This window comes from Mesocricetus auratus, unplaced genomic scaffold (genome assembly GCF_017639785.1).
Source record: "Mesocricetus auratus isolate SY011 unplaced genomic scaffold, BCM_Maur_2.0 Super-Scaffold_100007, whole genome shotgun sequence".
NCBI lineage: Eukaryota > Metazoa > Chordata > Mammalia > Rodentia > Cricetidae > Mesocricetus > Mesocricetus auratus.
The window spans coordinates 38,226,700-38,243,538 of record NW_024429191.1 but is presented as its reverse complement, the minus strand read 5'-3'; the positions used below and the strand labels follow the sequence as shown (position 1 = coordinate 38,243,538).

The following is a 16,839-nucleotide window of genomic DNA, read 5'->3' as shown; positions in this document are numbered from 1 at the left end:
ACTTGGGAGAGGGTCTTCAGGTCACCGGCCCAGAGGACTCTGGCACAGTTGTTTCCATTTGGAGTCTAGGAGCCCCGAGCCTCCACAGGGGCAGAGCCAAGACCCACCCCACTTCTGACAGACACCTGTTTCTTACCAGCTGTCTCCTGAGTGGGGGCCCACTGAGGCCCCTGAGTTTCCTGGGGAGGCTGTGTCTGAGGATGAGTATAGAATGAGGCTGAGGTGAGTTTCTAGTAGAGCTTTTCCCTGGCTGGCCCACTGCTCATGGAGACCAGTTGCCTGCCCTCTTTTAGGGTCCAAATGGAGCCTGACCTGCTGCTTTTATGGGGGACTGTGAATGGCTACTGTATATGAGGGGTGGGTGGAGGTAGAGAACAGTGTGGACACCGGTTTGACATTGATTTCTGTAGCTGTCCTCTCATGGGCTATGCCTGGTTACTTCCATTGGCAGGGCGGGGTAAGGCGTGGCATGGTGGGGTGGTCATGTGGAGGAGTGGTTCCTCCCAGGTACCCCTCGTCCCTTCTCTGAAAAGTGTCCTAATTTATCAGATGAGGGGGGCGGGGATACAAGAGAGTAAACATTTCCTGTGACAATGCCGTTCATAGGGCCGTGAAAGGGGCAGGAGCCTGTGGCCACTAGAGCCCCCGAGTGCGCTCTAATGACTTCTCCTTCCACCAGCTCTGTCATCCAGGAGTTGCTGAGTTCAGAGCAGGCCTTTGTGGGTGAGCTGAAGTTCTTGGAGAGCCACCACATGAAGCACCTGGACCGATCTCCCCATGTGCCTACAGCTGTGGCCAGCCAGAAGACAGTCATCTTTCGTAATGTGCAGGACATCAGCCATTTCCACAGCAGGTGGGAGAGTCAGACTGCATGCATGCACACGTGTATATGAGCACACAGCCCCGACTTGCAGGCCAGGCCTGATAGGGGGTGAGCAGGAACTGAGGAAGGGGAGAGCCTGTGCTAGTGTGTCACAAGGCAGACCTTCCCTTACTGTGTATCTGCCTTATGCAGGGTAAAGCCTGCAGTATGCCTGCCTCTGAGTAGTATGTGCACAGCCATGTGAATGTAGACTCTCATGTGTAGGTACACACACACACACACACACGTGTATACATGTGCATATGCATAGCTGCCACACTGTGCATGCCTATGTGCTTGATGTGTCTGGGCATATTTGCACACACATGCACACTCATATTTACATCCATGCTCATGGATATACATAACATTTCACATTCTGTACATGTATATATACCTCACAACACACATGCTAACATGCGGGTTTCTATACATGTACACTGTCGCACAAGGCATACAAGTACACATGAGCATATATATGTACACACCTGTACCAAGAGTAGTGCACACCACAAATGTGCACACTACATTGCACATGTACCTGCACATGTATATGTTCACATCCGTGCATGTTTATGTGCATATGCATGTATGTTTTTAGAAAATGTACATATATATGCACCCAAATATAAATGTTATTGTACATGTGCACACACAATACATGTCATTCCTGTGCATTGGCAGATGGGCACGCAGCCATGCACTTCTTGTACATGAAATTCAACATGTGTTCTATCACAGGGCTCAGGCCCTGATTAGATCCTGGCCTTCTTCTAGAGAAGGTCTGGAGCTGGTTGGTGGAGGGAGGTGCTGACACTGTCCCCTTTGTGGTAGCTTCTTGAAGGAGCTGCAGTCCTGTGACACTGATGATGATGTGGCCATGTGCTTCATCAAGAACCAGGAGGCCTTTGAGAAGTACCTTGAGTTCCTGGTGGGCCGTGTGCAAGCTGAGTCAGTGGTTGTCAGCACCCCAGTCCAGGAGTTCTACAAGGTGCTTCCTGTCTGTCACAAGCCCACCCACCCTGCTTGCTCCTAGACCCTAGTTCTTATCCAAATGCCCTCTGAGGTGTAGCTCCACTGGTCCACATGGCCAGCCCAAGTTCATCTTCCTCAACCCACATCACACAGCATACCCACCACCTGCCTGGGCCCTGGCTTAGTGGGAAACGCATGAGGGTGCCCATAGCTCTATACGCCTCAGCTGTTACTGAAGCTGCCCAAGCCCTGTGCCACCACCAGTGAGATGGTAACCCAGTGTCCATTGTGCAGGGCTGTATGTGTCAGCACCCTTGGTATCTAGCTCTCAGGGGACATAGCCACGCCCAGGTGGTTCAGGGCTGTGCCTGTGACACCCCTGGAGCCTAGCATCCAGCCCATGGTGACCATGCATTCATGCACAAAACCACCTTTGTGGCTCCTACAGAAATATACAGAAGAGACACTGTCAGCCAAGGACCCCACGCAGCCACCCCCACCTCCGCTTCAGCACTACCTGGAGCAGCCAGTGGAGCGGGTGCAGAAATACCAGGCCTTGCTGAAGGTGACATGCTCTAGCCTCAGCTGTGCAGCCTGCACCTCTTGGGGGAGGGGCATTCCTGGATTCAGAGCCTCCTGGATTCATGACTCTTGGCCCTCACTCCAGGAGCTAATCCGCAACAAAGCCCGCAACCGGCAGAACTGCGCGCTGCTGGAGCAGGCCTACGCCGTGGTGTCTGCCCTGCCTCAGAGGGCTGAGAATAAGCTGCATGTTTCACTCATGGAGAACTACCCAGGAACCCTGGAGGCTCTGGGAGAACCGATCCGTCAGGTGGGGCTGTGGGGTGCTGGGGGTGGGGCTCTGTAGGAGGCTTTTGGAGGTGGGAGCATGTGGAGACTACATGGCTTTTATGGGGAGCTGGATGCATGGCGATCAGTGGGGGCTGCATCCATAGGGGAAGCTTGGTTAACCAGAGCCCACTCACACCTCCAGGGCCACTTCATAGTGTGGGAGGGAGCACCAGGGGCCCGGATGCCTTGGAAGGGCCACAACCGGCATGTCTTCCTCTTCCGAAACCATCTGGTGATCTGCAAGCCCCGGAGAGACTCTCGAACTGACACCTTCAGCTATGTGTTCCGGAACATGATGAAGGTCTGTGTGTGCAGGGGCTGCCAAGGGCTCTGTGGGGCAGGCGAATGTGCCGTGGGTGGAGGACTGTTTGCCTCTCAGACTTCAGAGTGGATGCTGGTGGCCAGTTCCTTGGCCACTGTTCCAGGTGGATCCCACATCATCTGAGGGTGGTGACATCCTCCCTACTGACATCCTCTCCCCACAGCTGAGTAGCATCGACCTGAATGACCAGGTAGAGGGGGATGACCGTGCCTTTGAGGTGTGGCATGAGCGGGAGGACTCGGTGCGCAAGTACCTGCTCCAGGCGCGGACAGTCATCATCAAAAACTCATGGGTGAAGGAGATCTGTGGCATCCAGCAGCGTCTGGCCCAGCCTGTATGGCGTGAGTGTCCTCTTGTGGTCATAGTGGTCAAGATAGGATGGGGACCTGATCCTTCACCCTAGTTGTCCAGCTGGGCTGCACCCAGGCTGTTGGGACCCTGATTCTCAGGTAGGTGGGTGCCACTCCCTTGGCCCTTGCTTACTGGGTGTAAGGACGTGCTTTGGGGAGCAGAGGGCTCCACTCTCTCCTCTGTCAGCTCTGGGGGCGTAACTGTACCCTCACAGGGAAATCCAGGTGGAGTATCAGATTACCCCTGACCAGGGTGAGGACACTTGGGGGATGATAGGAAGTTCCCACACAGAGACCCCAAGCTCAGGACATCCATCTGGAATTCTGCAAGATGTGGGGGAATCTTGCATCCTGGACCGCTTCCTCAGCCAGAACAGAATTATTCAAATCATATGTTTTTCAAATTAATGAATTAGCTGTGTGGGTGGTGGCACACACTTTTAATCCCAGCACTCCGGAGGCAGGGACAGGTGGATCTCTGTGAGTTCAGGACCAGCCTAGTCTACAGAGTGAGTTCTAGGACAGCCAGAACTGTTACACAGAGAAATCCTATCTCAAAAATTTAACTTTTGGTGGTATATACATGTGTGTACACATGTAGGTATGCATATGTTTTGGTATGTGGGCCTATGTCCATGTGCTGGATCCAGAGGAGGACATCATGAGTTCTGCTCAAGCACTGTCTGCCTTATTTCTTTGAGTCAGGGTTTCTCACTGAACCTGGAGATTACTTTTTGGGGGGAGGCTGCGTGGTCAATGAGATCCAGAGATCTGCCTGTCTCTTCATCCACAATGCTAGGCTATGACCTCACGTGGATGATGAGGACTTAAACTCAGGTCCTCATGCTTGCATAGCAAATGCTTTTACCCACTGAGAAACCTCCCCAAACGCTTCATTTTTACCATGGTTCCCACCCCTTCCCACTGTGCATCCCATTGGCTTCACTCACCTTTGATTCTAGGTTGGGACCCCAGATGGTAGCAGTCACACTGCTGGACATGGAGTGTTAGTATTGGGTGGGGCAGCCTGCCAGGGCATATGCAATTAAGACTGTAGGAGGCATGACCTGTTTTCCACATAACATGATGACCCTCCTGTGTGTCCTCAGGTCCCCCTGATTTTGAAGAGGAGCTGGCTGACTGCACCGCTGAGCTGGGTGAAACAGTCAAGCTGGCATGCCGAGTGACTGGCACACCTAAGCCTGTTGTCAGCTGGTATAAAGGTACCAGGGATGAGGGTACTGTGGGATGCTGGCTTTGCAACAGCGAAGGACCTCTCGAGAATGTGGAGTCTGTTCAGTGGTGCATGAAGCCTGAGAGGCGGGAGACAGGTGCCCCTGGTCAAGAGGATAATGATAGAGGGTGATGGACAAATAAATAATCCTAAAGCCAAAGTGTTGTGGCTGCCCAGACACATTGACGTGGGACAATGACAAAAAGCAAGACAGCCCTCTGAGATGACAGGTCTAAAAGCTTCTGCATGAATGAGAGGCAGACGTGAGGGCTTGGGTAAGCAATAGCCATGATACTGAGGAACAGTTCTGGTCAACAAGTCACATGTCACAACAAGCACACAGTCACATGAGCAAGAGGGGGCTTCAACAGTGCTGGGCTTGAGGGCTGTGCTGCTCACTCCTCACTCAGCTGTGATGGGAGGAGCCATAACCAACATCACCACTGACAACACTTGCCCTTACAGGTTCCCTAGAACCTTTATTCCTGACATTAACTGTGACTTGAAAGGTCCTCAAGAGCACCGGGTTTTCTGATGCCAAGTTCAGAGGTCTCCAAGAGCACCCGCAGTTCTAATGCCAAGTTTGGGAATCCCCAAAGCCCTGTCACTTGACACCAGCCGCAGGTTCAAAGTCCCAGGCGCCTCCTCCAGTTTAATCATTCACTCCATGGGCTCACTGAAATTCACAGAGCTGTTCTGTTCAGGGCTGTGTTTTACTGTAGTGGAGCCAGATGAAGTCAGCTGGGCAGGGTCTGTGACTTGCCATGTGTAAGTTTCTATTCATCCCTTCCAGTTCCCTTGCCCCCCATCATCAGTGCGTGATAGAGAAAGAACCAGAGTACTTTTGTCAGGAAGCTCACCTGAGCCTCTCAGTTCACGGTATTAACTAGGTCTGTGTCTGCAGTCATGCCTGACTTCTCACATGACCAACCTCAGTCTGAAGTCACATTGACACCGCCAGAGTCCAGAGTGCCCACGGCACACACTGTTAATATGAGGGGTCTGTGAGGCCTAGAGCTTGTACCATGGACTCATCATTGGCATTAGCGGTCCCGTGGATCCTCTGACTTCCAGAGTCCAGAGTCCAGAGAGCTGAGGAGCAGTGATGGGGGGACCCTAAGCAAGGATGAGAGCAGATGACCAGCTTGACAGTTCCCAGTCCCAAGACTGAAATGTGCTTCTGTTCCCACCCACCTGCCTGTGGACTGCTCCATCATTGATCATACATAAACTGCACACACTTGTATGTACATGGCATACATATGTAACTTAATATTACACCAGTATATACTGAAACATGCCACATGCATGAATATAATGCAAAAGTACACCCTAGACACCCAATAATGCATGGATATACACTAGCATGCATACACATACACACAGATAGAAACATATATTTATATATATACTACACAGCTATATACACAGACAGTACATGTGCATACAAATACACTACAGTCACAGGCATAGATACTCACTAATACATATGCACAGATGCTCCACGCATTAACACATGTACACATACGTAAACACTACAAATGTATATGTACACAGACATGCCACACATACACAGATGCATGCACGTATAGATGTAAGTCCCAAGGTCTAAGACAAAGACATTTTTGCTCCTGTGATACAGCAGACAGTAGCATCCTGAATCATGCCTAGTTCTCACTGGGTGGTGAGAATAGAAGGACTCATTCTGGCTCCTGGTGGTCACTTGAGAGAGCTGCCCTGGGTGTTATCTCTTGACTCTAGAGGAGATCACTTGTACCACTGCTCCTGGGGCTGGAGGGTTCCTTCACAGCCCCCTCCCTCCAGTTGCACAGAACCTGCTCCTTTACTCAGCCATCCACCCTCTCCTTATATACAGAGGTCAAGTGTAGGAAGATAAGCACCTTTTCATAAAAACAAGCCAGAGGTCAGTTTGAACCCCTTGTGCCCCATCTCTCTTGGCTGGGTTGTTACCAGGAAAGCAAGGCCTTGTAGCCAGCCCTATCCTTTCTTCTGACTATTATCCCAGTAAGGACCCTGTAGGAGAAGAGACAGTCTTTTTGGGGGGCAGGGGAAAACCACTTTCAGTGACCTCAAAAACCTTCCTGAATTACCTGAACCAGAGGTCATGAGGGATAATCAGGTCCTGGAGTGGCTATTGTGAATGGTCATCAGGTGGCAGAAGGCCCACATAGCACCATGTGGCTCATGTCAGCCACAAGGCTACACTCATTGACCAGAAACAGTATGGCTGGGATCATCTGCCAGGGTGATGATGTGGGTACCCTATGTGATATGGCCATGTTCTTTGTAGACTTGAGAGCATCTCTCCATAGCCTTCTGTCTAGCGTGTAGCATATCTTTGTGTCTGTCAAGCCGGTGATGGGTCAATGTAATGCTGTATTGCAGTGGTTCCATACAAGAGTCCTGGTGGTCTGGGTGAGGTGTCCTCAATCTGTCAGGTGTTCATCTTTGATCTATGACTTGTGGCCCCATATAGGGGCTCCTTTAACCCACAACTCTAGTTGTTTACATGGCTTAGTAAGGATGTAAGGGTTTCACTAAGGAGAGTAGCATGGGGCAACACTACAAGAATGACCTTGAACTCTGCCCACTGAACAGAGGACGACACCTCTGCCAAACTGCAGAGCTCTTGGTGCTGGTGGATTTCTGCCTATCTGAACCATCAGGGAACCAAAGCAGTTTGGCACTGGGAGAAGAACAAGGAGAGTAGAGAACCCCATTCTGGGAGGGTAGCCACTTGTTCATGTGAATTTGGGAAATTGGCTCTTTCCATTTGGTGAGCAAAGCTGGCTAGGCACTACTTGCTATGCTTGTCACATCGTTCAAACTGGTTCATCATAGAATGGACACATAGGACATCACTGAATTGAATGTCTGGTTTCCATCAGAGCCCCACAACATGCAAAGAGTTGATTTGTGAAAGTGATGTGTTTGGTGGCCATGTTGGAAAGAGGTCATATCTAAACCCCAAGCTTGGCATCCTATGCCAGAGACTTCAGTTGGCAAAATGATGAGTCTCAGAAACTTAAAGTTTGCCCAAGACCATGCAAAAGCCTGCTAACATTCGAGCTTCTGTTTGCTGTTGCTGTAACAAAGCACCAGAGTCTGTATTCTTTATAAACTAAAGAGATCTCTTTTGACATCAGTGTCTGGAGACTGAAAGTCCTAAAAGTATAGTGTCACCTAGTGAGGCTCCTGTTGGCTGGTGGCAACACAGTATGGCAGCCGGCATCATGGTGGGGACATGTGTTAGATGGAGGGAGCAATCATGGAAGACAGGAAGGACTTTAATTTCGAGAGGAAAGGCACAAGGGTGTGGGACCCTCTGGACAGGGCTGATACTGAGGGCTGAGCTGTCTTCTGGGAGTGATCTCCACTTGCTCAGCGGGGGTAGGGGTAGGGCAGGAGGACTGGGTGCTTGTCTTGCTGGCTGTAGGACAGGGTCAGATGTGGGAGGATGAGGAAGGGCCATTAGGAAATGGCTTGTTCAGGCTCTAGGTTTTCAGGGTGGAGGCAATTGAGGGAAGAGGAGTTCACATCAAGTATGCTTTGTCGCCAAGTAAGATACCAGCGAGAAGTGCAGGCGTTGAGGAGATGGAGTGACCAAGAACCAGTTGTGCTCACTGAGTGCTTCCTACAGCTCAGACCCTTCCACCTCTGTTTCTAGAATGTTGATGTTGAGTCAGGACCCTGTGGAGAGACACTCAGAGAGGGGGGGAGAGGGAGAGGGAAAGCAAAAGGGAGAGAGAAAGAGACAGAGAGACAGAGGGAGGAAGACAGAGACAGACAGAGACAGAGAGAAAGACAGAGAGAGAGATGTGGAGAGAGACCGATCGCACCCAGCCTCTTATTCTTCCTTTGGGACCTTAGTCCATGAAAGCCTATCCCTGCCTTCCAGATGGGAAGCCAGTGGAGGTGGACCCACACCACATCCTCATTGAAGACCCTGATGGCTCCTGTACCCTCATCTTGGACAACCTGACTGGTATAGACTCTGGCCAGTACATGTGTTTTGCAGCCAGTGCTGCTGGCAATGCCAGTACCTTGGGGAAGATTCTAGTACAAGGTGAGCAGAGTGGGTTTCCTGGTGTGATGGACACCCCACCAGTCCACTGTCAATGGTGTGGACTCTGCCCAGAATACAGGCTGTGGGAGGGCTGGTGTGTGGGATGAGCCAGAGGGTGGAAGAGGCCTGCCAGAAGCTCCCAGAGGAAAGTCACTGCCGGAGGTGAGGACAGCACAGTCCCCACCCCAGCACTCACTCGACTCCATCACAGATACCCTTCTCTTCCCTGCCCTTGCCTGCCTCGGCCCACAGTGCCCCCACGATTTGTCAGCAAGGTCCGGGCCACCCCCTTTGTGGAGGGGGAAGATGCACAAATCAGCTGCACTGTGGAAGGCGCCCCGTACCCTCAGATCAGGTGAGGCCTGGGCTGCAGGGCTTGGAGAATGCAGCTCCTGCAGTGTGGGAGGGCTGACCCGCATGATCTCCTAGGCCAGGGAGCTTGTACATGACCACTGATCACTGGAAAGTGTTGTCATGGGGTTGTGACTCCTGCTGGACATAAGACCCCCTGTGGCTGGGAAGACATGGCTGGACTGTGGCTGCTAAGAAGGGACCTTACTAGGGACATTGGGTCTGGGGCAGCCTAGAAGGAGTTTTAAGTACCAGTAGCTCTGTCTGGAGGTCCCCTGAGCATCTTGAGGGTACCCTGAAGATGGCCCTGGCAGGGCACTGGGTCACAAGACCTCATGGATGGTTCCAGGTGGTACAAGGATGGTGCCCTGCTAACCCTGGGCAACAAGTACCGGATGCTGAATGAGCCCCGCAGTGGTGTGCTGGTGTTGGTGATCCGGGCAGCCAGCAAGGAGGACCTGGGACACTATGAGTGTGAGGTGAGGCATGTGTGTGAGGGACAACGCCATCCTCTGTGGTCTGATTGGACCCAGGTGCCACTGTATAGGTGTAGATGCTCTAGGCCAGCCAGAGGCCATCAGGCTGCTGTCACCTACCACCCTCTGCCTTGTAGCCTGTCCTTTCACATTAGGCCGGGCCCTGTTATCTTGTCCCCTTGCCATTGTCCCCACCATTTTAACATGATGCTTAGCCTGTTTGAAGGGTACCTGGTGCTGACCTCAGCTGTCACTCACTAATGTAAAAATGTAGTGCCATTTACCCGGTGAGTCTGGCGTTGCCCATGCAGGCTTCAGCCTTGCCCATGCAGAGCTAGCCTCCATCTCTGTGTTCTTTGTCCTTAGATCTGAAGTGGAGACCAGTCTGGGTTCAATGGCTTGTGTTCAGCTCTTACTAGAGCTCTTGTCTGGAAGCCAGCCTTCTCTATGTGGCTTCACCTGTGGCTTTAGGGCACTTGCCTCCCATAAGACTTCCTGGAAGTAAGGGTACTCAAGTTAACTCTGGATTAGTACAGATGCCAGGAACCATATAATGACTGAAATAAAGTTAATTCAAGTTTCAGGTTCCTACTATTCTCGTTCAAGTGCTCATTCCCCACTCCCCACCTCCAGTCGAGCAATCACATCCTGGCCAGGGGAGAAAGAGAGCAGCCTCCACATTATGGGTCTCTAGAGTGCCCATGATTGGGCTAGGAACCCTTTCCCCTATGCAGAGCATGCCGAGGATAGTGGTCCACGCTCTCTAAACCATCAGAGTGGCTCTAGCGAGAGGGTCCAGATCCCTTGGGGAGCCTGGGTTCTTAGTGGGCCTCTGATGTCCTTTTGGCAGTTGGTGAACCGGTTAGGCTCAACACGTGGTGGTGGAGAATTGTACATGCAGAGCCCTGCACTGCGTGCCCGGGACCAGCACCACCGGGAACAGCTTGTGGCTGCTGTGGAAGGTAGGTTCTGTGTCTGTCTGTGCTGTCTTGTGATTCACAAGTTTTAAGCCCCAGGAGGGACTCTCCACTGGCCTGGAAAGATCCCGGTGGAACTAAAACCATCATCCCTGCCAACCAGAGGTGCCTTTAAGAGGAGGGGACCAGCATCTCAGGGTGGGGAATGATGGGGGCTGAAAGCCGGGGAGGCTGTACAGAAGGTCAGAGGAGGCAGCTGCAGGGTCGTGTGTGCACCTGTGAGTGCTGGAAGGCCATGAACCCAGAGTGAGAGCTGGAAGATGCCCTGGATAATGGGAATCCCACAGTCCTACTCAACCATTGTCTTTGAAGAAAAGACATGGCAGGGCCTACATCAACTTGACTGGCAGTGGTCACGGAGGCTCTGTGCCCGTGGCAGCAGGAGTGGGTGAGGGGGTCCACACCAAGTGCAGAAGGCTTGGAGCAGGGGCAGGTGTCAGGACATCCATGCGATGGACTGCCTTCGAGAAGCACAGCGCTGGGGTTCAGTGAGCCTGTCTTGGCTCAGGGTTACTCCTGGTGTGCTGGGGGTAGGGGGTGGGAGTAAGCTATAAAGTAAACCTCGCTAAGGATTGGAGAGACAACGAAGTGGTTAAGAGCATTTGCTGCTCTTGCAGGGGTCCTGAGTTCAGTTCCCAGTAAATCTAGCTCCAGGCCGGTATCTGACACCAGCTTGTCTTTGTTGAGTGTCAACACTCACATGTACAGAGATAAAATCAAAAGAAATACTTAATACAAGATAGATAGGCCTGACTAGGGACAGAAGGTGAGTTTTGTTACTTATTCTGGAAGATATAAACAAACATCTGTTCACTTCAGACTGGGAAAGGCCAAAGAAGCAATTCTACACAAGTCTTAGCAAACTGAGGAGTTTGTTGGAATTACTTACAGGCATATGGGTGAGGGATTACTGACAGCTGTGTCACTGAAAAATCCATCCCAGCATGGGTGGCTAGCCATGAAAGCTGCATCCCTGGAGCTTGTCACCTAGGCTACACACTCTGCAAGCAGCTCTGTGGGTTAAATTAGTAACCACCACTGCTTATACGACCTTGAGGAGGGACCTTCCTTCCTTCCTGTGCCTTTATGGGTCTCCCTCCTTGAAGGCCTGTTTCAGTTTGGAAGATGTAGCCACATAGTATTCCTTCCTCAGGTTCTTACAGTCTTCCTGATGCCCCCCTCCCTTTTGGTTGGATATTCCTGAGCCTTGGAGGGATGGTATAGAAGTCTATCCGTGGCTGAGTGTGGCGGAGGAACACTCGTTTACTTTCAGCAGTTAGTGGATTATGGCTCTCTGTTGCATACTCCTCACTGGAAAAAATTAGTTTTCCCCTAGGACTGACCAAATTGACCAGAGCTGACAGCAGCAGTAATTGATGGGTGGAAATACAAATGTTTAGAAGGCAATTCGACAGGCACATGACATCCAGTGAGCACAGCAACAGCAGTTGCCTTCACGCTGGGACCACAGACAGGCTTTTGCCCTTCCTTGCTGTGCCCTATGTGAGTTCCCTCTTGTGGCGCAGGCTTTAAATCTAACAGGACATCAGATGGTTGCCCCCATAACCGTCATGCCACGGTTGTGTTAGCAAGTGCGTCTTGCTTGGCCTGTTAGTATTCTAGTACACATGGACAATCACAACTGATGATGACTGTTTGTGACCCTTCACCAGTGGTCCAAGCAACACCTTCTGGCACTAACTAGCAAAAAGGGAATTTCCATTTCAGTTCCAACCTTGTTTTCCATGTCTTATGTCAAAATGTGTGACAGCTCCAGCAACAGAATCTTGCTATTTAGCCCTGGTATGCAGCAGTGACAGCCACCTTTATGGTTTGTAAGGATTTGGGGGCCTCCATAGCCCACAACTTGTAGAGAAGCCGTTCATCCCTGGCTCTGTAACTTTTGGTCAACAACCCTATGCTTCTACAAGTGTCTTCAATACATGTAGGTGCTTTCATTTGACCTCCATCACTGTTCTTCCAGATGCTTTAACAAATCTGGTAAAACTCTCCTCAGGGGTCAGCACTGTATGATGACACTTTGTTTTTAAACAGAGGGTGGGTGGGTTCCCTGAGGACCGACCATTATCCATTCTAAGCAAGTATCAATTGGTCTTGGTCATCTAGGGGTATACTAAAAGAGAAAAGTAAAAGGGCCAGCAGTAAAAGACCACATCACTTCTCTCTGTTGTTTCGTCAAAGAGCAGCATCAGGCCCACATGGGGGTGGGAGCTGCCTCATCTAGCCTTCCATAATCCACAGACATTTCTCATGGACCATCTCACCTCCTTATCCTGAGGTTCTGTTGCGGCTTCAGGACTCCTGCCCGCATCACCTCACTTTCGTTGGCCTCAGCAGGACGGAGCCTGAGTTGTGCATGTCAGCACCCACTGCTGGATCCATGTGACCACTTCTTCCCAAATGTCTTTAGTTCTCCTGGCCCCTATGCAGTCACCACTAATGTTGTGTGACTGTTACTAGAGAGATGACATCTATTTATCTCAGATATGGCACTGTTTTACCTAAGTCTAGATTAGTGAACCAGTGAGATTGTTCAGAAACATGGGTGACACAAATAGTCATATCACTGGGAGCCTGTTTCAGCAAGAGTGAGGACTTGAAAAGCTGTATTCTCGGACCTTGCCTCGCACACAATCTGGAGGTAGCTCTGCGGCTCAGAGTCTCCACTCCCCAACAGTTGTTACTGCTTAGGTAACTTGGGAAACAGGCAGCAACTTGTAAATTTTGTTGACTTCTTGAGTCTTAATGAACCTCCCTCCAAAAGGGAGTGCTTCCAATTGGAGGAAGTGGCTACATAGCAAGGGTTATGACAAGACAATTGCATGGGCACTCAGGATGGGGAGGAACCAGCTAGTACCGTCCCATCTGGAAGCGGCTCCTTTGAGTCTCACATCCTCACATCCCTGGGGGCATGCAAAAAGAGTCTGGACCAAGTTCCCTTAGCACAAGTTGTGGCATATGTCTTCTAAACACTGACAGCTGGTTCACGTGTCCCCTTGGCCACTGGAACCAGTTCCTGCCTTCTAGTGGTCCTGTTTCCTAGACCTTCTCAGAACTGAGCTGCTCAGAGCCCAGCAGTTCGGCCTCTGATGCCCTTCCTGTCCTCTCAGAATCACCCCCTTCTTTGATGAGCAAATGCCTTTGATTCTTGTCCCTCACAGGGTCAAAGGCCCTGGCCAAGCCTTTTTCTGTGACTTCCCACACACTTTCTGTGCCTGACCGCAACCAGGTTACCGAAGCACCAGGCTTACTTGCGACTGCTGCCACCGGCACACTCACTTCCCGTGCGCATCCTTCTGTGTGCACACCTCACTGTGTGCAAGAGCGTTCTATATGGCCATTGACCTCACTGTGTGCAAGAGCGTTCTATATGGCCATTGACCTCACTATGTGCAAGAGCGTTCTATATGGCCATTGACTTTACTGTGTGCAAGAGCGTTCTATGTGGCCATTGACTTGGCAGTCACGATGAGTCTTTTTCTGGGATGGAAGAGGGGTGGCGGCATGAAGGAGCAGGCCTTCAGGACTCGCTGGGATTGGATGTGTATCAACGCCTTGGGGAGGCAAGAAGGCTGGTCCTGGAAGACCATGGAGCCAGAGTCCTGCCAACCTGCTTCCTAACTCCCATCCTGCTTCCTGTTAACCCTGTGGCTCTGCAGCCAGAGTGGCCTGGCAGAACTATGTGGGTGTGGCTGCCCTCTTGCTTTGTCCTGCATCAGGCTGGGAGCCCTGCTTCGCACAATTGAAGCCTGCCTGTGGCTGCCAGTTACGCTCAGGCCTGAAACTGCTCGTGTTACAGATGAGCGCTGTGAGCAAAGGGACGAAGAATGTGGCATCTCAGAGGTGTTGTGCCCACTGCCCTTGAGGGCAGTAAAGTGGGATCCATTAGGGAGGGTGAAGGTGCTAGAGCAGGTGGGAACACGCTGGTCATCTATGTACACCAAGCTCTGTGACTGGAACCTAGATTCTCAATGTGGGGGTCCCTTCCCATTAGGGGAAACCTACACGCATGCACACACACATTTATAAACACATACATGCCTACTCACATGTGCATGCACATATGTTCGACACATGTGTATTCATGCATACAATGCACACACATGTATGCATCTGTGTACAAACATGTATATGCGCATATAAACACATATGTGCCTGTGTGCAAGACATATGCATGTATGTGTCTATGAACAAGCACATGCATCTTCCATTCACACAGACACTGATGGTACGCTAACTCCCGTGCGCCTCAGCTGAGAGGCTAACATGCTCTGTTGCATTCCTCTGTGTGGCCTTGCAGTAATCAGGACTCATGAGAGAGTGTCTCAGGCTACACCCTGGGGAGTTCCCCCCCCAAGGCTATAAAGATGTCTACTGAGAGGTGAGGGTGCAGGTAATCTACAAGCTGCCTACTGTCCAGCTGCCAAGCCTTTGGGGGGCATCTGAGAGCCCATCTGAGGGTACTATAGGGGAAGATCCCTCTTGCTGGATACAGCCAGAGACAATCTGGTCCCAGATGGATCCCAGCTTGTTTCTCAATCTAGAGCTCCATTTACTAGGTGGCAGCTACTGGAGATAGGACAGAGACATTCTGGGATTGTCTCTCCTGAGAGAGACAGGTCCCTCTCCCATCCCGAGGCACTGTCTAGGGCTGTTCCTAGAAGGACATCTGTGGCTTCCCACCATTGAGCTCAGGTATGCCATTTTTGGAACTCTAGGGTCCAGTTCCATTTTTAGTCTTTGTGATTTTTTGTAAAAGAGGCATCAATCATCCTATCCAAGGCTTAGTGTGACTGCTGGCTCACGGTGAAGCTCCAGCCCCACCACCACCCCCGGGCCCTGCCCGGGCTCAGATTCTGAGAAGTGGAACCGTATGTGTGACACCTTCACAAGACTCCTGTAGCCTATGGACTGAGTAAAGAGTGAGGTTTTATGCAGAGGCAGGATTCACCCCCATGCCCACCCCCAGCCCCCATGGTACTTAAGGACACTAGGTATTTCATGTGAGATGCAAGGCTGACTCTACTCATAGGGCAGGTACTGTTCCCTGTTTCATGGATGAGGGAACTGGATCCCCTAACTGCAAAGGCCTTTCCAGGAACATGCAGACAGGCAGGGCCAGATCATGCTTCTACACCAAACAGGCTGCTATGCTACCAACACCACTCAGATAGCTCAGCCCCCAGGCTCTGCTGTTCTGTAATGGTTGCTGTTCCGACTGTTTTCTTTGTAGTCACTGAGCAGGAGACAAAAGTCCCCAAGAAAACCGTCATCATGTAAGTGCAGGCGTGACTCTGATCTTCCTCTGACTGTCGTGCCCATGCATGCTACTAATCTCCTCACCTTGCCAGCCTGATGTCCTTGCTGCCTGCCTGCCTGCCTGCCTGCCTGCGCACACAGCCTTCATATACCCCATGGGTCATCAGTACCCTGTGGATTCTTGCAGGAACCTAGCTCAGCCACTTCCCCAGGTCTGCGGAACCCCTACATACTCTCTCCTGAGGCCTCAGAGGACACACCACAGGGTGTTGTTGTTCTTCATGGTGACTCACCAGGAAAGTGGCTTTCCGGCAGTTGGGGAAAACTGGAAATAAAAGCCACTTCCCTCAATGGGCTAAATACAGACTCCTGCCCTTTAGCCTCCCAGAGTTTAGGGAATGTTGGTGACAGGTCTTCCTGCAGCAACAGATTCCCATTCTATAACCTGCCCTGTCCAACACAGTATTTAAATATGTTTAGTGCAACAGACAGCCAAATCTTAGATGTGATCCAGTATTTATTCATTGGATCTAACCTAAATAATACTACAATGGTAGGTGTCATAGCCCTGGGGCATTTGTGTCTCCAAGCTCAGCCCTTACATTTGGGGAAACAGAGGCTCTGGAAAGTAAGGAAGCCATGAGAGCCACTTTTGCCAGCTTGCCCTTCCTTTATACTCCAGTGCTTTCAAAGCTCAAACAAAATCCTTTGTATGGATTCAGGAGGGCAGAGCATGGTGACACCACTGAATGTGGGACCTGGTGAATCTAGGAGGCCTTCCACTAGGAGATGAGAGGGGTACAGGAGACAGGGAAGCCCAGGAAAGGGAGGTCTCTTAATGTGCCATGGGATGGTTGCTGGAGAATTCTGTCTGCAGACCTTGGGTGAAATCTGGGCTATCCCTTATTGCCCTTCATTACTGTTCTCCTTCTAAGATGAGCTGCTCCCATGGTGCCGCCCAGGCTGTGCTCACCACCCCAGTCTTGGGAAGACCCCATGCTGGAGTTTGGCACAGATGTTGTCCATAGCTGCCATGTGGGAAGCAGTATTCTCAGACACTTTGAGGCATCCAG

The 16,839-nt window shown here is 51.2% G+C and overlaps 1 protein-coding gene across 7 annotated transcripts in view; it reads left to right on the top strand.

Annotated features, from left to right (window-relative positions):
* Positions 1-16,839, top strand: part of Obscn (obscurin, cytoskeletal calmodulin and titin-interacting RhoGEF) — a 139,489-nt gene that overhangs the window by 105,404 nt on the left and 17,246 nt on the right. For all 7 annotated transcript variants that reach the window (XM_040748725.1, XM_040748724.1, XM_040748723.1 and 4 more), the window contains 12 exons: positions 140-222; positions 680-853; positions 1,697-1,853; positions 2,286-2,402; positions 2,505-2,669; positions 2,832-2,990; positions 3,175-3,352; positions 4,471-4,584; positions 8,515-8,682; positions 8,935-9,037; positions 9,383-9,512; positions 10,360-10,471. In XM_040748725.1, coding sequence (XP_040604659.1) covers positions 140-222; positions 680-853; positions 1,697-1,853; positions 2,286-2,402; positions 2,505-2,669; positions 2,832-2,990; positions 3,175-3,352; positions 4,471-4,584; positions 8,515-8,682; positions 8,935-9,037; positions 9,383-9,512; positions 10,360-10,471 — 1,660 coding nt within the window. The remainder of the gene's footprint in view (positions 1-139; positions 223-679; positions 854-1,696; positions 1,854-2,285; positions 2,403-2,504; positions 2,670-2,831; positions 2,991-3,174; positions 3,353-4,470; positions 4,585-8,514; positions 8,683-8,934; positions 9,038-9,382; positions 9,513-10,359; positions 10,472-16,839) is intronic.